Source organism: Panthera pardus, unplaced genomic scaffold (assembly GCF_024362965.1).
Source record: "Panthera pardus isolate Hobbes unplaced genomic scaffold, ASM2436296v1 HiC_scaffold_22, whole genome shotgun sequence".
NCBI lineage: Eukaryota > Metazoa > Chordata > Mammalia > Carnivora > Felidae > Panthera > Panthera pardus.
The window spans coordinates 44,144,752-44,165,301 of record NW_026526788.1 but is presented as its reverse complement, the minus strand read 5'-3'; the positions used below and the strand labels follow the sequence as shown (position 1 = coordinate 44,165,301).

Genomic DNA, 20,550 nt, shown 5'->3' with positions numbered 1-20,550 from the left:
TTATCTTTCACACTGGTTTTTAACCATTTAGTGGATGGCAGAACACAGGTTTCTAGCTGCCAATAAAAGTTATGTATACTGTGTTGATTTGCTTTTAATTCTCACCTGTGGTAATATGCATGTTTTAATTTTTGTAGGGCTTAGGTCTACTGATAAATCTAGTGGAGTATAGTGCTCGGAATCGGCACTGTCTTGTCAACATGGAAACATCATGTTCTTTTGATTCTTCCCTCTGTAGTGGAGAAGGAGATGATAGTTTAAGGATAGCTGGACAAATTCATGCCGTTCAGGCTTTAGTGCAGGTAAGCAACAACTTCAAAACAAGCTAACACCTTCAGTTTGTTGCGTTGTCCAACTTCTTCATCATTTGTGCCTTTCCCGCCTCTCTCCCTCCCCTTTTCTTTTGTGGGTGTGTATGGGTGTCTCACTCTAGCTCACCCTCGCCAGTTCACTGAAAGGTACACCGGGTTAGAATGTATACCCTTCCTTACTGCACTCCACTGACAGTTTAACTATAATAATCACTCCTTAGGCGTTGTTAGTGAAAAGCAGAAACAAGGCGTATTTGTTTTATCAAAAGATTGCAGGTCAAGAATCCGTTTCCAGCCCCAATCCCATCCAGTTCAAGTCCTCTAGCATTTACTTCTTCGTGTGATCCGTGTCTCGGACTTTTGTGTTTCTAAATATTGGGCCATACCTTTCCCGTTTTTGGAAGCGGGGGTGGGGTGCACACTTTTCAGAGTATGTCTGTGGAGTAATTTCCTGGCTTAGGAATTGTGTTACGAATAACTGTATTTAAAAATTAATGTCCCTGTGGGGCATCTGGCTGGCTCAGTTGGAGGAGCATGATCGTGGAGTTGGGAGTTTGAACCCCACATTGTGTGAAGAGATTAAATAAGTAAACTTAAAAATAAATAAATAAGTAAAAATTGATGTCCTCAATTCAGTGGATCCCGGTTACCAAACACACTCCCTGTCCTCAATTTATGCTTCTCCCAAAAAACCGCATGGCTGTGTTTCTTGAACAATAGTGGGCACTGTAGTTTTTCTTTTCCAGTCTAACAGGTTAGGTTCCTAACTACCTTTTTCTTTCCTTAAATGACAATTTGCATGTTTAGAATTGATAATGAACTATCCTTTTCATTGTTTCCAAAACTTTTACTATCCTGTTAATCCTTTTGGCCTTTTTGAAAATACCTTTTTTTTTTCTTTTAATGTTTATTTTACTTTTGAAATACAGAGACAGAGTGCAGGCAGGGGAAGGGCAGAGAGAGGGAGACACAGGGTCCAAAGCAGGCTTCAGGCTCTGAGCTGTCAGCACAGAGTGCAACATGGGGCTTGAACTCACGAAGTGTGAGATCATGACCTGAGCCAAAGTCAGTGCTTAACCAGCTGAGCCACCCAGGCACCCCTGAAACTACCTTTTTAAAGAAGGTAATCAGTCCACAACAACTTGATCTTTTCCTGAGTCATAACTATGACCCCATCATTCTCTTAGCAAATATTTTGATCCCGGAGTTCTTTTATACTCTTAAAAATTATTGGGAACTTAAAAAGAATTTTTGGTTTGGGGTGCCCCGGTGGCTTAGTTGGTTAAGGGTCCGACTTCAGCTCAGGTCATGATCTCACGGTTCATGGTCGAGCCTTGCATCAGGCTCTGTGCTGATAGCTTGGAGCCTGGAGCCTGCTTCAGATTCTGTGTCTCCCTCTCTTTCTGCCCTTTCCCTGCTCGTGCTCTCGCTCTCTCTCGCTCACTCACTCGCTTTCTCAAAAATAAAAATAAGCATTAAAAAAAAAATTATAAAAATTTTTTGTTTGTGTGTTTGATCTATTGATATTTACTGAATTTGAAATCAAAGCAGAAAATTATAAAACAGAGGCCTTCGTTCCCTTAGCCATCAAAGCACTAACATAATCACATGGTATGTAGATTCTGGAAAACACTGTACATTCATGAGAGAATGAAAGAAATCAGTTGACCTCTTATTGTTATGAATGTGATTTTTGACCTCACAGATTTTCTAAAGGGATTTTGGGGACCCCTAGAGATTCTTGAACCAATTTTAAGAAATACGGCTTTTGTATAAAGCTCAAATTTTATTTTCTTAAGGGTATTAAAAGTTTCTATACCACTCTTCTGTATACTCAGCAACTTTTTGAGATTTACTTGGCATTTGATTTTCAGGTAGTTGTTTTTAGTAACTTGGAGTTTTCCCCAGATTCTATCAGTAAATACTTTCTGTACATTCAGCACTAGCCCAGCACAAGGAAAATAAAGTACATGAAGGCAAGGAATTCAGTACGTTCCCTTTTGACTTAAGAGTTTTCCCTGTGTACTTCCACTGACCATTACATTTTCATTGTTAATAATATCAGTTGAGATCGATCCAGTTCTGAGTGTTTTCTCTGAGACCTTTTGCTTTTTATTTTTACTGGTGTTTGTTTATCTCTTTAGATTTCTTTTAAAGAAGCCATGTTGCTTTTCCCTAATATTACATAGGTGTGTGCATGCGTGTGTGTGTGTGTGTTAATGTTATATAATTTTATTTAGTGTCCTTTCTTAATTTTATCCCGTCTGCTCAGGCTTAAAAAAATTTTTTTTTTTTAAATCAAGTTTGTATTTTTGCTTGAAATATCCTGTCATTATTATCCAATTTAAGGGCACATGTTGAGATTTGCATTCTTATAAACGGAATGCCTATAACATTAGTAGATACATTTAATTTACTTGGTTGAATCCCAATAGCATTTATACTTTCTTTTTTGCCTTCAGGTGGATGTAGAACAAAGCCTTTTATCGTAACTTACCCTTTTTAACCAGACAGCACGCTTCTTAGGGTTAGTGATTTTGAAAGCAAACAGATCTTATATTTGGGTACATACATGTTGGTTGGTGTTCTTTTAATGATCTTCAAAAAAAAATTTTTATCAGCTGTTCCTTGAGCGAGAACGAGCAGCTCAGTTGGCAGAAAGTAAAACAGATGAATTGATCAAAGATGCTCCCACCACTCAGCATGATAAGAGTGGAGAGTGGCAAGAAACAAGTGGAGAAATACAGTGGGTATCAACTGAAAAGACCGATGGTACAGAAGAGAAACAGAAGAAGGAGGAGGACGATGAAGAACTTGACCTCAATAAAGGTACATTTATTTTAAGTCGTGTATTCAAATTGAAAATGTTTCCCTCTTAACACCTTTTTAATTCGTGTGTTGTCATAATCTTGCTATGATTGTTCGGCCTCTCTAGTTCAGTGCAGACAAGCTTTCATATTTCGGTGCTCACAGGAATTTTTCTTTGCTGGTTTCCTAGCGGTGAGGAAGGCACGTGTGCAGTGTACGAAAGGTCTGCCTTTCCCAGGCTGGGCTTTACTCAGTGAAAAGAGAGTGGTTGAACATTGGGACTCCTAAAGGTTTTTACAGTTTTGAGATTTTTTTATGGGTCTCACTTTATAAAGTGAGATCTGTTACCAGAAATTACAGTAACAGTTCTCAAATGGTATTAGCTTGCAAGCACTGTAAGGAATAAACTGATGGAGTCATTACATTTATTATCCACTGTTGTCAGCAGCTGATACTGGGTTTACTTTTTATGCACGTACTGCAAAATAGCCATTTGTAACTTCATGTCACTCTGGTTATGAAATTAAATAATATGGTGAGCTTTACCAAGCTAGGAGGCAAGCCCCAGCAAATGTCTTTTTCTGAGCCTAGTCTTTCTCTTATGTCCACGGTTCCACTAATGCCATTAGTTCTAATATTGTAAAAAATTGCTGTCCCATTCTCTAAATTTTTTAAAATTTAATGTTTATTTTTGAGAGAGAGAGAGAGAGAGACACACACAGAGCATGAGCAGGGGAGGGGCAGAGAGAGGGAGACACAGAATCTGAAGCAGGCTCCAGGCTCTGAGCCATCAGCACAGTGCCCACCACGGGGCTTGAACTCCTGAATTGCGAGATCATAACCTGAGCCGAAGTTGGTCGCTTAACCAACTGAGCCACCCAGGCGCCCCAGCTGTTCCGTTTTCTCAGTGTTCATGTTTCCTTTGGGGTAATATTTTTGGTTGTGTAGCATTCTTTTTAAATAATAGCTTTATTGGCCTAAGTGTTAGCTTGTGAGGACCTGCTGTAACTGTAGACGAGCAGCTTAAACAACAGAAGTTGATTCTGTCCCACTTCTGGGGGCTGTAGGTCCAAGATCAAGGTGTCAGGGTTGGTCTCAGAGCTGATCTCTCCTTGGATTGTAGATGGCCATCTTCTCCCTGTCTTTTTACATGGTCTTCACTTAATGTATCTTTGTTCTTATTTCCTCTTATGAGGATAACAGACAGATGAGGACCCACCCCAGTGACCTCATTTAAACCAACTTCCTGTTTAATTAAACACCCTATCCACCTCCTACCCTGAGGCACTGGGGGTTAGGAGCTCAGCATATTCAGGGGGTGGGGTAATAGTTCAGCCCACAACAAGATAAAATTCAGCCTTTTAAAGGAAACTTTGGAGTAGTTTTCACTGTATTCACAAGGTGCAACCATTACCACAGCCTAATTTCAGAACATGTCATCATCCCCAAAAGAAACCCTATGCCCATTTAGCAGCCACCACTCTCTGTTCTCCCCTCCCTGGCCAGTGGCAACCACTAATTCTGTCTCTGGATTTGCCTATTCTGAACATTTCCTGTAAATGGAATAATAACAGTAGCCCTTTGTGACTGGCTTCTTTCACTTAGCCCAATGTTTTCAATGTTTTTCATGTTATAACATGTTACCAGTACATAAGTTCCTTTTTATGGCCAAATAATATTCCATTGTTGGTATGTACCACACTTTAGTCTTCAATTGATGGACATTCAGGTTGGGTCCACCTGTGGCTCTTATGAATAACGCTGCCATGACATAACATTCACATACAAGTTTTTGTGTGAACATATATTTTCAGTTCTCTTGGGTATATACCTAAGAGTGGAAGGTGCTGGCTTATTTGTTAACTCAATGTTTAGCATTTTAGGGAACTATCAAACTGTTTTCCAAAGTGACTGCCTCATTTTACGTCCCTGCCAGCCACATAACAAGGGTTCTAGTTTCTCCAAATCCTTACGAATAGTTATTTGTCTTTTTCATTTTAGCCATCCTAGTGGGTGTGAAGGTATATGTTACTTGATTTGCAGTTCCCTATTGAATAAATGGTATTGAGCATGTTTTCACCTGCTTATTGCTCATTTACCTATCTATGTTGTCTTTTCACTTTCTTGATGGTGTCTTTTGAAATGCAAAAGTTTTGAGTTTGACGAAGTTTGGTTTATCTAATTTTGTCACTTGTGGATTTGGTGTGGTGGCTAAGAAGCCATTTCCTAACCCAAGATCATAAAGATTTAGTCCTGTATTTTTGTCTAAGAGTTTTATGGTTTTCATGCTTATATTAAGGTCCCTCTTCTATTTGAGTAATTTTTTGTTAATTTGTGTGGATATCCCATTTTTCTAGTGGCATTTATCGATGTTTAAGCAGTTCTGAAGAAAAGATAACAGAATTGGTGGTTTTGTGGGGTGGTTTCTTGTTTGTTTTGATATACCGTTACAGTTTTTTGTTTAAATATTCTTAGCCCTTCAGCATGCTGGCAAACACATGGAAGATTGCATAGTGGCCTCGTACACAGCGCTGCTTCTCGGGTGTCTCTGCCAGGAGAGTCCAGTAAGTAATGGTTCAGTATTATGTGTCTTGAAAAGATTCCATTGTGACAGCTTCATACCATTACCTAATTTACTTATGTATTACTTTATTTTCATCTTCATGTTAAAGCTTTCAAATATTTTATGACTTTTTTTAAAAAGCTTATTTATTTTGAAAGAGAGTGGGAGAAGGAGAGAGAGGATGTAGGACTCAAAACTCATGAACCATGAGATCATGACCTGAGCCCAAGTCAAGAATTGGGCACTTAACCAACTGAGCCACCCAGGCACCCTTATTTGGTGAACTTTTAAAGGTATTAATTATTTCTTATTCCAAAATAAGAGTACATCGGATTTAATGAGAAAGGTTTTTTTGGTTTGTTTTTTTAATGTTTGTTTTTGAGAGACAGAGACAGCATGAGCGGGAGAGGGCAGAGAGAGAGAGGGAGACCCAGAATATGGAGCAGGCTCCAGGCTCTGAGCTGTCAGCACAGAGCCCAATGCGGGGCTTGAACTCACGAGCCACGAGATCATGACCTGAGCCGAAGTCGGATGCTCAATTGACTAAGCCACCCAGGCGCCCCAATGAGAAAGTTTTTGATGGATGGATGAATTTATTGAAATGGCTTTGGTTGAAGTAAAAGCATAATATAAAACCTGTGCTGAGCTGGCTTTAGTCTCAGAGGGGCTGGGGGAGTGGGGGGAAGGAAAATTCTAGTCTCAGTGATATTATTATTAAGGACTCAGATAATGTGTCTTTAAACCCTACTGCCCTCTGCATGTTGTTTTGTCTTGTGCTTGGTCTCCTCCTGGCCCCATACTGGCTCTAGCTACCAGTCTCCTCTAGTTAAATAAGGTCCAATAGAAGAAGGTAGCCTCCCTCCTGTATATTTCTTTTTAAGAGCAGAGTTCCGCCCCCCATCCCTCCACACCCACTGCACCAAGTAGACGTCCTCTTATCTTGGCCAACTTTGGCTCACATGGCTTTTGTTTAAACAACTTACTTACTGGCAGGGAAAATGGGATTACTATGGAAGATTTAGATTATGATGGTTTAACTAGAAGTATTAGTGTCCAGATGGTAGGGCTGAGTCAGCATGAGGGCAGACAGTTCTGGCTAATGAGACAGTCATTGGGAGGACTTTTTAAGGGGAAGGTCTAGTGAAGAGCCGAGCCAAATTTTAAAATGAAAGGGAAGTTCTTTTCCTTGGGAGCAAGGGCATTCAGGAGGCAAGAATGGAAGTCTATTCTATAGTGAAATTTTGGGTTAGCTTCTCGCTCTCTTTTTTTAATGTTTGAGAGAGAGAGCATGTGCAAGCAGGGGAAGGGGCAGAAGGAGAGGAGACAGAATCCCAAGTTAGGCTCCATGTGGATCTCACAAACCCTGAGATCATGACCTGAGCCAAAATCAAGAGGTGATTGACTCTTGACTGACTGAGCCACCCAGGTGCCCCAAGTTTGCTTCTCTTTTGTGTTAAATGTTTTTTCTGATCCTTTCTTATCCATCTCTTCCATATTTATATTCTAGTCAAGCTCTGATCTAAATGCAGACTAGCCTGCTCCGTTGTGGCCCTTCCTGGCACATGGCTTTCAAGATCAAGACCAAAGTTCTCATCATGGCTCTAGAGGCCCTGCAAGATTTTTTCAGCTCAGCCCTTTTCTTTGTTTCCTTAAATTCAGAGATTTAAAAAAGGGTTTGTTTTTTTTTTTTTTTTTTTTTTTATGTTTAATTTTTGAGAGAGAGAGAGAGGGCAAGCAAGCACGAGCAGAGGCAGAGAGAGGCAGACAGAATCCAAAGCAGGCTCTAGGCTCTAAGATGTCAGCACAGAGCCCAGTATAGGACTGGAACCCACCAACCCTGAGATCATGACCTGAGCTGAAGTCAGACGCTTAACCTACTAAGCCACCCAGGCGCCCCCTTGAATTCAGAGATTTTAAGGGTAGATGAGAAATGCTTATCAAGCAGAGGGGAAAGAGGAAGAGGCAGGTGTCAAAAACAGTGGGCATACTATTTAAATTTAACAATTTTTAGGTATTCTGTTTTGCACACACCCTAGTTTCATTTATATTCTTTCTTAAATAACAGGTCTAGAAATTAATTTGTGGTATTACCACATATAATTTACCTTTGGCCATTTTTCTCATGTATAAATTTCTATTTGTCTGTATCTCTTATCTCTAAAGAGGTCATAAGGTCCTTAAATTGTAGGCAGTTGTGAATTCATAGAACCCTGGATGTCTTTATTGCCTTGGGGTATTATTATGATTAACCCCAGAAAGCTAGCTGATACATAAAATGTAATGGAAATTGGTTTGCTGAATGTGTAAGTAAAAGAGACACAAGAAAGCAGGTGGTTATATTATAGTAAAAGCTGCCTGTGGGAAAGGGCTGCATGCTTTGGAACCCCAGGAGCTTAGGTCATTTTCCATTGCATACCATGTATCTAGTGCATTGTAATAGTCTCCTCACTCGTTTTTGTCTTTCCTGCTCTCTTGACTCCATTCCTGAAATCTTGGACACTGCACCATAGCTAGCTTTCTTAAGACCACCTTTCTTGTCTCCCAGTCATTTAGGGAATCATAACTTTGTTTATGGCTTCATGTAAAACTTGTTAAAACTGCCTTCTCCATTTTCCAAATCTGTTCTTCCCCTTGGGTACTTTTCTAAATTTCCCAAATAGGCCATGCCATTTCTCATTTTTTTCTTTTTATTTAAGTAATCTCTACAACCCAACATGAGGCTTAACCTCATGACCCCGAGATTGAGTCGCATGTTCTTCTGACAGAGCCCCTCTCATTTTTTTCTTTTTGTACTTGCTGCTCTCTGTTTAAAAATAAATGCTGTGACTGTCCTTCCCACGCCCCAGCCACTATATGTTGCATTCTGTTTTGATGGAAAGGGATTTGATTATTGAGGCTTTCACTCAAAACCTTGGATCTAATCATTTATTCTGTGTCATAGAAATCGCTTTTCTACTGAGCAGTCTTCATAGCACCATAGCTACTGCTTTTGCCACCACTATGCTAGCATGCTGCTCTCCTAGAAATTGCTTAAAGACATTCTTAAATTAGCTTTCATTTAGCTCTATAGTTTCCATCATGATTGTCCTTATAACATTCATCACTTCAGTATATTTTTTAAGCATTTTGTAAAATCTGTTTTAGGTGCAAGATTAACTCCAGAGTAAATATGCACAGCTGGGGGCTTAGTTGGCTTTCGGTGGGGAGGTGGTTCACTTAGATTATGGGCGATTGATAGCACATAACTTAGCGTAGTTATTTTAGTAACATTTATTAGATCTTTTCTGAAACTGTATCCATACATTATTTTGTTTCTTTATAATTTCAAAAGTACCCTGACAGGAATTTGTTTTACAAAGGGAGAGAGGGGACTGCTGGCAAATGTCTTAAAAACATAGCATGTAATCTCATTACCTGCCCCCATCACGAAAATCCGAAGTTCAGCCCCCACCTTCTGGCCCCAAACTCAGGACAACATATTTTCTTTTGTGCTTTTTATTATAGGTGAACCTTCTTAAAAGAGCCTTTTTATTATAGGTGAACCTTCTTAAAAGAGCCTTTCCTTTTATTATGAACCTTTAAAACAGTTCAAAAATATATTGAAATAGAACAGGTTTTTTAAGCAAGTTATATATTTTCCTTGTAACAGATTGGTTATATATATATAGTTTGGCTGCTTCTTGCTAACAGTGAAGGGAAACACCTTAATGTCCTTTCTTGGCATTGCTGACATTCTCTCATGAAACTAGATTATCTTTGGAAAGATCTAGTTAATTCCTAGCCTACATAGGAACATGAGGAATTTTTTTTTTTATTTCATAAGCACCTCTGAGGACATTTTCAACTTCCCTCTTGTCTTCTTGACATGCCTGCCCCCCCTCGCCCCCCCCCCCCCGCCCCCCGCCCCAACAGTGCATTTTGTTATCTCAGGCATTTTTCTCTGTAGGTTTACAAAAGTAAATAAGGACACAAGTGTTTCATTGTAGCCTTTCCCAGTTTTACCTTTCTGAGGATGGGATGGAGTAGGGAATGGACACCTACACCGGCAGATTTAGGAGGGTAGAAAAGGAAATTGCACATTAACCAAGGAGTTCAAGGACCTTGTGGAAGTTTCGAACAGGGTGTGTGCCAACACCAACAACCCAGTGCCGGGGGCAGACTCCTGTTTTCTGCTGCCTGACCCATGTTTCTTTGATCTGTTTCCTCAGATCAATGTGACCACGGTGCGGGAATATCTGCCAGAAGGGGACTTTTCAATAATGACAGAGATGCTCAAAAAATTCCTGAGCTTCATGAATCTTACTGTAAGTAGCTTCTGTTGCAGCTTGTGTGGTCTTAAATATGATACTGTCATTAAACGGTAGGAATTAAAATGCTGTATGGCCATAGTGACTAGAAGCGAAAAGGGATTCTCTTTTAATGTGTTCTTTTAAGGTTCATTACTATGGCCAAATATATTGGCATTATGTTATCAAAGCCACAATTTAATCTTCTTATGTTCTGATTGATAGTGTTCAGTTTAGTAAAGCCAAAGATTCTAAGCTTTGATTTGATGCTTGATAAAATTGGTTAAATATTAACTGTTACTTCCTTTCTGCCCCTCCCCACCTTCCCTTCAGTGTGCTGTTGGAACCACAGGCCAGAAATCTATCTCTAGAGTGATTGAATACTTGGAACATTGCTAGCTGCTTTACCTTTGCTTCAGGTGCTCGGTAATGCTGGAGCTATTCTTAGACAAAGAAAAGTCATGAAAGAAGTCCTTGAAGATATACCAAGAACATTCATCCGTATCATTCATGTTTGGATTTTTAAGGCCACCTGATTTCTTCGTCATGCATTCTGCATTTGCTAAATGACAGTTACTACATCAATCTGCAACTATCAAAAATGAGGGAAAAGGTTCAGGCTGTTAACAATTCCATGCAGTATTTAAATACACTTAACTTTGGCAGAGTTTATACTCTCCCCTCTTCTCTTGCTTCATTCTGGGCAAGTTTTAAGGGGAAAATTTGTGCTGCTGTTAGTGCAACTGCTGTGTATGTTGAGCCACTGTTGTCATGCCAGCCAGGTGCAAAGGCAGCTTAGCTACTGAGGTATCGAATGTTTTGAGGACATTCTAGACAACAGCTTAGTTCCTTTTTCAGGCTCATTTGCTTTTGCTTTTTTGTTGAATGATTCCAATCGTAAATAAAGCTTTTAATAATTTTGTGAATTTTTTTTTGTTGTTGTTCCCTGAACTACTGTCTATATTTAAAATTAGATGGAATCCAAAGACACAAGGGATTAATAGTATATTTTTTTATTTTTGATTTGGTTTGGGTTGTTGAGCTGTTTTTCACTTTTGAGACCATGACCATATTATCATACCATAATGAGTCATAGCTATAGACACAAGAAAACAACAGTTTGAGGGAATATTATGTAAGATGATGTGCCCTGTTAAAGGATGAAGCAAAATAGACAAACAAACCCAGGGTAGTTTACGCTTAATGCTAGAGGAGGCTCTTGAAACATTGTTTTGAGGGAGGGCTCTCTAGATATATTTTCTAATGTTCAGTACAATAAATATAAGGAAGCTAAAACACCAATGTGGAATTCATGTTTCCAGATAATGTGTATATTCTTCTACAGAGTGACAGGATCAAATGCATAAACGCAAAGCCTTAAATTGCTGGTTCAGAGAAGATCCTTTTTTTCATTCAAATTCTTAGTTCATAGAACAGTGTGTTTGGAAAACAGTCATGGAACACACAAAACACATTTTATATATTTAATTTCACAACATTGCAACTCTTCCTTATGTTAATTATTGTTCAGACCACTGGTTAAACTTTTTTTGTTGATTGGGCCTGAATACAGGCTTTCCAGAGATTTCTTTCATAAATACTTTTAAATACCTTTCAGGTAGTTATATCATGTTTCTTCATTGGATTTGTAAAACTTGAAGCCATAAAAATATATTAGTTTGGTGTGTATTGAGGAAAATAGCTAAAAGTCTAATTGTTATCCATTTAGACTTTGTTATTTCCTTGTATAAAGTGACAAATCGGGGCTCTTGTATCAGTGCCAGCTGTAATGTTTTTTAATGCAGTGGCTGCCTTCTATTGTCTTCCTATTTTTGATAATGCAGATTGTTGGGAAATCTATAAGGAAGTAACTGATTCCAGGCAAATTGTTTTCTTCCTCCTACCCACCCAACCCCCACCCATCACCTCTTAACAGCATAGTTCTAGTTATGCCAGTGTAACTTGGGAAGGACCGAGGTTTTATTTGCCCTGAGTATAAATGCTAGTGTAGTGACCTATTTTAAAAGTATATCAGTAAATGATATCCATAAAATTGAATTAGATATATTTTGTTTAATAATTTTAAAATGCATTGATATTAATCATTGGCTTTAGGAATTGAACAGATTTTTGGTTAAGAAACCTGACTTGTGGCAGATGGTAAAGAGTCTTCTAAAATGTTTGGATGAGAACAGTCAGGGCGAACTACATTTTTCTGTTACACTGGTAATCATTTGAGAATTGATTTACCTCCGTGTTTAACAGGTTTTTTTTATTTTGTTTTGTTTTTTAAATAATAACTAATTGTCAAGCACTGATAGAGATGCAGATTGTGGTGGGGGTGGTGGGGGAGAAATCACCTCACCAACTGCAGTGCATTTGTGTGTTTTTAACCCTCAGAGAACTCTGCATTTTAGGGTACTTGAGGCTGACTTGCAAATTAAAGTTTTAAAGTAACCTTTTTTCCATTGTAAATATTTCTGTAAATACTACCAATTGGAAATTAGAACAGTAGAGTACTTTTCTGAATCCAATCCTATTTTTATTTTATACAGTATTTCTCAGCTGTGATCTTTGGAGCAAAAGCCAACGGCAGGAAAAAAATAGTTTGTACCAGTTTCATGAAGTATGTCTTTGGGTTTTTGTAAATAATTTTAACTCAAATAAAATTGCTACTTTCAATACACATGTTGTCTTTAACATAAATCTATTGAACTGTTTTGGAGGAAGAAAGCTCATGAACTTGATATAGCTGACTAAGGGGAGATATGATGTGTTACGTGAATTTCCCTTTCAACATACACATAAAATTTAACCAGTTTTTGTTAAACGTTACATAACTTCTCCCTTCCTCATACTCATCCGAATGTCAACTCTTAACTTGGATTCGTTTAGGGATGGTGATTTTCTGCTTGTATGTAGTTAGGCCCGTGATGGATTTGTTAAGTTGCCTTAGTCTTTTTGCCCCTCTGAATATGACCCAAGACTTTGTTGATTTGTTTTACAGCTGCTTTTAGTTTTTCAGTTTTCTTAGATGTCAGATTCTAAGTTTGCTGCACAAGTGGATTCGTCAACCTCTCCTCACTGCTTTCAAAACTAGATTTGAAGGGGCCTCTCCCGTGAGCTCGCATCCACTCTCCCCTTTTGCACACATACACAACATGTATAACCATGTGGAAGCGGGCAGGCTATGCATATAGAAAGACCTAAATCACACACATACATTTGGAAAATAAGTGCTGATGTATGAGCAGTTTCCCAAACGACTTGCATCTTGCTTACTCAGCCACAAATGGGGCTCTCCCTGACCTCAGGACCGTGAAGACTAAACGGAACCGTGCGTATGAAGCATTAGCACCCTGTTTCAAACCTAGGTCTTGGTAAATGGTAGCTTTCACCAAACAATTCTGTTTCCACGGTCAGGAAATGAAAATGTTCTAAACAGAGTAGACTACTGTGACTCTGTCCACACCTGGGATAATAGCTTTCCTATTGCTGAGGTCCTTGGGTTTGGGTCCCTTTAACTGCAAGTCTCTAAAATTATTTCTAAAGTAGTTAATACCTTGTTAGTGACTAAAGCAGGGAGAAAATGGAACAAACCAGTGTGATTAAAATGTTTCAAACGTACCACTGGTATTTTGTTACGTTAGGAGGAAGAACTGGAAGAGTTTGCATAATTCAGTGTCCATTAATCTGATATTGGATGCACAGATTAAAATTTTTCTAGATGAAGTTGTTTTTTTTTTTTTTTTTTTTAGTGGTCTTCACACCCAACATGGGGCTTGAACTCACAACCCTGAGAACAAGTGTCCCATGTCTTCCAACTGAGCCAGCCAGGCTCCCCTAGAAAAATCTTTGAACAAAGAAGAATATCAAGTGTCCTGGTCAAACGTCTCTTCCCTTAGCTTCTGTGCAATTTGAATACCCCAAAGGCCCTGTACTGATGTGAGCAAAAATAGAAAACAGTATCTGTGTATTACCTAGTTTTCAATGGTCTAAAATGAACTGTTAGCCACAGTTGTATTACAGAGGGTGTGGGTAGATGGAACTATGCTGTTGAAAGGTTCATAAATCTTAGTGTAAAGTAGTTTAATAGTAGATTGTAATAAAGATGCATGTTCTAACCCCTACAGCCTCTAGTAAAAAAACAATGTGAAAGCATATAGCCAGAGCTGCTTACAAGAATGAAAATGGAACACTGAAAAGTATTTGAGTATACCAAAGGAAGACGGGGAAGAGTAACAAAAACAAAAACCAATGAGAACAACAGAAAACAAATACCAAGAGCAAATTTAAGTAAAAGCAAAGAAATCCTTTTATAAGACAGGAATAAGTCAAGAATATCCACTAAATCTAACAGTACCAATAATTCTAATGAATGTAAGTAACCAAATACTCCCAATGATAAGGCAGAGATTGTCAGACTGAAAAGGAGATGTGCTAGGGGTGTCTGGGGGGCTCCGTCAGTCAAGCATCTGCCTTCGGCTCAGGTCATGATTTCACAGTTCTTGAATTCAAGCCCTGCAATTGGGCTCTGCACTGACAGTGCAGAGCCTGCTTAAGATCCTCTGTCTTCTCTCAGCCCCTCCTTCCCTTGTCTGTCTCTCTCTTAAAAATAAACATTAAAAAAATCCTTTGAGAAAGAGATGCTAAATACAAATAGTTTTTGAAGGAAAAAGGATGGGAAAAGATAGACCATGCAAGCACTAAGTTGGAGTGACTGTTTTAAGACAAAAGATGAGTATTAGGACTAAAAACATTTCATAATGATTAGGGGAGAGGGAAAATGTATCAGTAAGGAATAATTATGCACCTAGCAGAACTTTTAAAATACAGCAAAAACCAAAAGGTAGAAGTAGACAAGGTCACAACTATAGTTTGACATTTTAACGCCCCTCAGGAATCGATAGGATTTATTTTTTAAAATCGGTAGGAGCAGGTGATCTGAGTGATCAACTACCTTAACTGAAATTTATGGGACGCTACTCAGCAGTTCTTCTCATGCATGTGAAACTTTCACCAAGACAGACTACATGATGGGTCATAAAACAAATCTCAATATTTCAGATGACTGGACCCTTTGCAAGGAATTCTATCAGTCAATACAGTACAATATCTAGAAAATAACACTAAAAAGTCATATATACTTCTACGTTTTTTATTTATTTTTGGGACAGAGAGAGACAGAGCATGAACGGGGGAGGGGCAGAGAGAGAGGGAGACACAGAATCGGAAACAGGCTCCAGGCTCCGAGCCATCAGCCCAGAGCCTGACGCAGGGCTCGAACCCACAGACCGCGAGATCGTGACCTGGCTGAAGTCGGACGCTTAACCGACTGCGCCACCCAGGCGCCCATATACTTCTAAATAACCTATGAGTCAATCACAAAGGACATTAGAAAATAGTTGGAATTGAATAACAAAATACAAATAAAATCTATGGGATGCAGGTAAAATAGTGCTTGGAAAATTAGCTTAAAATGTTTAGGAAGAAGGCTTAACATCTAAATTTCTACCTGAAGAAACTAAAGGGATAAAATGAGCAATTTAAGCCCAAGTAAGCTGAAAGAAAGAAAGCAAACTAAGAGCAGAAAGCAATAAGAATAAAACAACTAAAGAGAAATTTTACCTAAGCCAAAATTTGGTTCTTTGAAAAATTAACAAAATTGGTAGACACTTAGCAGGACCAATCAAGAAGAAAGAGAAGTCACAAATTAGCAATGTCAGGAATGAAAAGTGGACTATCAGTTATAGACGCTACAGATCTTTAAAAGGATATTAACATTATGATTAAGTCATTAAGTTTTATAATTGGACAAATTCCTTGAAAAATTTAAGACGGACTCAAATTTATTTGCCCTGTATCTTCAAAAAGCAATTTATATTTTAAAAACCTCCTACAAATAAAAGTACTATCCCAGAAGATTAGTGGCACCTTGTAAAACATTTAAGAAAATATCAATCTTAAATAGACTTATCGAGAAAGAATAGAAGGAGGTACTTTTCAAGTCGTGGTATGAGGCTCACCCATAATGCCCTAATATTAGAGGCAAAAGGAAAGAAAAAAAAAACAAAAAAAAAAACCAGACCATTTCATGACCATAGATGCAAAGTCTTTAATAATAAAATATTAGAAAATAAAACCCACTCGTATATAAGAAGCATAATACATGACAACCAAGGAGTTGTCAAAGGAGTCCAAAGTTGGTTTTACATTTGTAATCAACATAATGAACTATATCCAAAGGACTAAAATCATATGATCCCCTCTACACAGAGAAAAAGTATTTGACGATGCAATAACCACTTATGATCTTAAAACCTCAGCAAATTAGTATACTGGAATTAAAATGAAAATTTAAAAACCTCAGCAAACTGGAAATAGATGAGAATTACCTTAATCAGATAAAGAGCATATATAAAAAGTGCCGTTGTATAATACTTCACTCCTAAGGTCAAGAACAAGGCAGAGATGTTCAAGCTCAACACTTCTATTTTTATTTTTCTTAAACTAGAATTTAGAAACTGACCTAAAATTCACATGGAAATGCAAAGGAGCTAAAGTTGTCAAAATAATCTTTTAAGAATAACAAAACTGGAGGATATATACTACCGAACTTTGTTTCACTATAAAACTACAGTAGTCAAAACCATGCGATATTACCTACCGCAGGGAGAAAAAATCAGTACAAAAAGAGCCTAGATGAACACCTACATGTAATGGTCAATTGATTTTTGGCAAAGGCACCAAAACTCTTTAATGTAGAAAGTATTTTTAACATGGTTCTGAAACATCTGGATATCCATTAAAACGAAACCAAAAAACCTTGACCCCCTACAACCTCATGCCAAAGACAAAAATTAATACCAGGTGGATCATATAGACCTAAGTGTAAAAGCTAAATCCGTGAGGGTTTTACAAGAAAGCATGAAAGAACATATTCATGATTTGGGGATTGGCAAAGATTTTTTAGGATAACCAACAAAGGAAAAAATGGATTAGACTTCATCCAAATCAAGAACTTTTATCAAAAGACACCATTAAGAAAACGAAAAGGCAAGGGGCGCCTGGGTGGCTCAGTGGGTTAAGCATCGACTGATTTCAGCTCAGGTGATGATATTGCAGTTTCTGAGTCGGAGCCCCACATCAGGCTTGGTGCTGACAGTGTGAAGCCTGCTTGGGATTCTCTCTCTCACTCTCTCTCTCTCTCTCTCAAAATAAATAAACTTCAAAAGAAAATGAAAAGGCAGGTCTCAGATTGGGAGAAAATATCCACAAATTGTATGCTTGACAAAGGACTTGTGTCCAGAATATGTAAAGAACCACAACTCAATAATAAAAAGCAAACAATCCAGTTTTAAAATGGGCAAAAATCCTGAATAGGTACTTCATAAAGGATGAAAATATGAAAAATAAATACATGTAAAAGTGCTCAACATCATTAGTCATCATGGAAGTGCCAATTTAAATCACAAGATAGTACTTGTATTCAGTAGAACAGACAGAATTCAAAAGATGTTAATGCTGGCACAAGATTAAAACTTTCTTAATGTAGTTGCTGGGAATGTAAATTACCATCACTTTAGAAAAATTTTCCAAATTATAAATTCCTTGTAAAATTAAAAATACAACTGGTCTTTCAATCCATTTCCATTTTGTCCAGGAGACATTAAAACATTCAACAGAAAAACTTGGGGAGGGGTGCCTGGGTGGCTCAGTTGGTTAAGCGTACAACTTTGGCTCAGGTCATGATCTCACAATTCATGGGTTTGTGGGTTTGAGCCCCATATCAGGCTCTGTGCTGACAGCTCAGAGCCTGGAGTCTGCTTCAGATTCTGTGTCTCCCTCTCTCTCTGCCTGTCTCCTGATTGAGCGCTTGCTTGCTGTCTCCTCCCCCTGCCTCTCTCTCTCTCAAATAAACAAACATTAAAAAAAAAAACTTGCAGAAAAAATGTTGATAGCTATTATTAATGTAATAACACTAGAGGGGTGCCCAGATGGCTCAGTCAGTAGAGTGTGTGATTCTTGGTCTTAAGGTCATGAGTTTGAGCCCCAAGTTGGGCATAGAGATTACTTAATAAAAAAGGAAAAAGCTATTGGGGAGCCTGAGTGGTTCAGTCAGTTAAGCATCTAACTCTTGATTTCGGCTCAGGTCGTGATCTCACAGTGAGTTCGAGCCCCGCCTCCCCCCACCCCCCAATCAGGCTCACTGCTGTCTGTGCAGAGCCCACTTCAGATCCTGTCCCTGCTCCCCACCCCCATCCCTGCTCTGCCCCTCCCCTGCTCACACTCTCTCTCTCCAAAATAGACATTAAAAAAAAAAAAGTTTCTGTATCTAATTTGAGAAAGAGCGGGGTAAGGGCAGAGAGCAATGGAGAGAGAGAATCCCAAGGAGGCTCCACGCTCAGCACGGAGCCCAACGTGGGGCTCAATCTCACAACCATGAGATCACGACTGGAGCCAATATCAAGTCAGATGCTCAACTGAACACTCAGGCACCCCAGAAATCGATTGCATTTCTATACACAGAATATATTTCAAGTAGCAGAAAGAGAAATTAAGAAAGCAATTCCATTTACATGTACAGCAAGAATATTCAAACGCCTAGGAATAAATTTAACCAAGGTGGTAAAAGACCTGTACTCGGTAAGCTAAAAGATATTGATGAAAGACATTAAAGAGGACACAAACAAATGGAAATATATTTCATGCTCATGGATTAGAAAATTAATATTGGTAAAAAGTCCATACTACTCAAAGCAATCTACAGATTCAATGCAACTACTATCAAAATAACAACAGCATTTTGCACTTAACTAGAACAAAAATACTAAAATTTGTATGGGGGTGCCTGGGTGGCTCAGTCGGTTGAGTCTGACTCTTGATTTCAGCTCAGGTCATGATCCCAGGGTCATGGGATCAAGCCCTGCATTGGGCTTTGCACTGACAGTGCTGACCCTACTTGGGATTCTCTTTCCCTCTCTCTCTGCCCCTCCCCTGCTGGCATTCTCTCTCTCTCTCATATAAATAAAATGAAAAAAAATTAAAATAAAATTTGTATGGAACCAGAAAAGACCCAAGATATCTAAAGCAATCTTGAGAAAAAAACAACACAGCTGGAGATATCCCAATCCCAGATTTCGAGATATATTACAAAGCTGCAATAATCCAAACAGTATGGTACTGGCACACAGACACTTAGATCAATGGAACAGAATAGACAGCCCAGAAAGAAACACATGCTTACATGGCCACTTAATGTATGACAAAGAAGGCAAAAATATCCAACATGGAAAAGACAGTGTCTTCAATAAATGATGAAGGGAAAACTGGACAGCTACATGCAAAAGAACGAAACAGGACCACTTTTTTACACCAAACACAAAAATAAATTCAAAATGGATTAAACACGTAAACTCGAGCCCTAAAACATAAAACTAGAAGACAACACAGGCTGTAATTTCTCTGACAGTGGCTATAGCAACATTTTTCTAGACATATCTCCTTGGGCAATTGAAAAAAGAGTAAAAATAAACTATTGAGACTACAGTAAAATAAAAAGCTTTTGCATTGCAAAGGAAACCATTGACAAAATGAAAAGGCAACCTACTGAAGGGGAAAAGATACTTGCAAATGATATGTCCAATAAGGGGTTAATATCCAACATCTACAAATCAACACCAAAGAAACAAAGAATCTGATTTAAAAATGGGCAAAGGACCTGAATCATCATTCTTCCAGAGAAGATGTACAGCTGGCCAACAGACACATGAACATATTCTCAACACCACTGATCACCAGGGAAAAGCAAATCAAAATCACAATGAGATATTACCTGTCAGAATAGCTAGAATCAAAAGGACAAGAAATAACAAGTGTTGGTGAGGATGTGGCGGGGGGGGGTGGCGGGGGAAACCCTTTGCACTGTCAGTGGGAATGTGAATTGGTGCAGCCACCCCAGAAAACAAGGTGAAGGTTCCTCAAAAAAAATTAAAAAAAGAAACACCATAGGAGCCCGCAATTCTACTACTGAGTATTTACCCCCAGGAAATGAAAATGCTAATTCAAAAAGATACATGTACTCCTATATTTATCGCGGCATTATTTCCAATAGCCAAGACACAGAAGCAGCCTAAGTGTCCACTGACAGATGAATGGATAAATCTATTGAATTGTGGGAAATACATACAATGAAATATTACACGGCCATAAAAAAAGAATGTGATCTTGTCATTTGTGACAACACGGATGGACCTAGAAGGTATTATGCTAAGTGAAATAAGTCAGAGAAAGTCAAATGCCATCTGACCTCACTTATATGCAGAATCTAAAAAACAAAACAAAACCAGACCCTTAAATACAAAGAACAAACTGATGGTTGCCAGAGAGAAGGTGGGTGGGTAGGGGATGAATAAACTAGATGAAGGGGCTTAAGAGGTACAAACTTCCAGTTATAAAATAAAGAAGTCACAGAGATGAAAAGTATGGCACAGGGAATACAGTGAGTAATATTGTAATGATGTTGCCTGCTGACATGTGGAGACTGCCCTTACTGTGGTAATAAGTAATATACAGAATTGTT

At 38.5% G+C, this 20,550-nt stretch overlaps 1 protein-coding gene across 2 annotated transcripts in view; it reads left to right on the top strand.

The window, feature by feature from the left end:
• WAPL (WAPL cohesin release factor) overlaps window positions 1-12,654 on the top strand; it is a 93,220-nt gene extending 80,566 nt beyond the window's left edge. For both annotated transcript variants that reach the window (XM_019444811.2, XM_019444810.2), the window contains exons 15-19: window positions 138-302; window positions 2,933-3,140; window positions 5,595-5,683; window positions 9,891-9,986; window positions 10,302-12,654. In XM_019444811.2, the coding sequence (XP_019300356.1) occupies window positions 138-302; window positions 2,933-3,140; window positions 5,595-5,683; window positions 9,891-9,986; window positions 10,302-10,367 (624 nt within the window). In that variant the 3' untranslated portion in view covers window positions 10,368-12,654. The remainder of the gene's footprint in view (window positions 1-137; window positions 303-2,932; window positions 3,141-5,594; window positions 5,684-9,890; window positions 9,987-10,301) is intronic.
• Window positions 12,655-20,550: the final 7,896 nt, after the last annotated feature.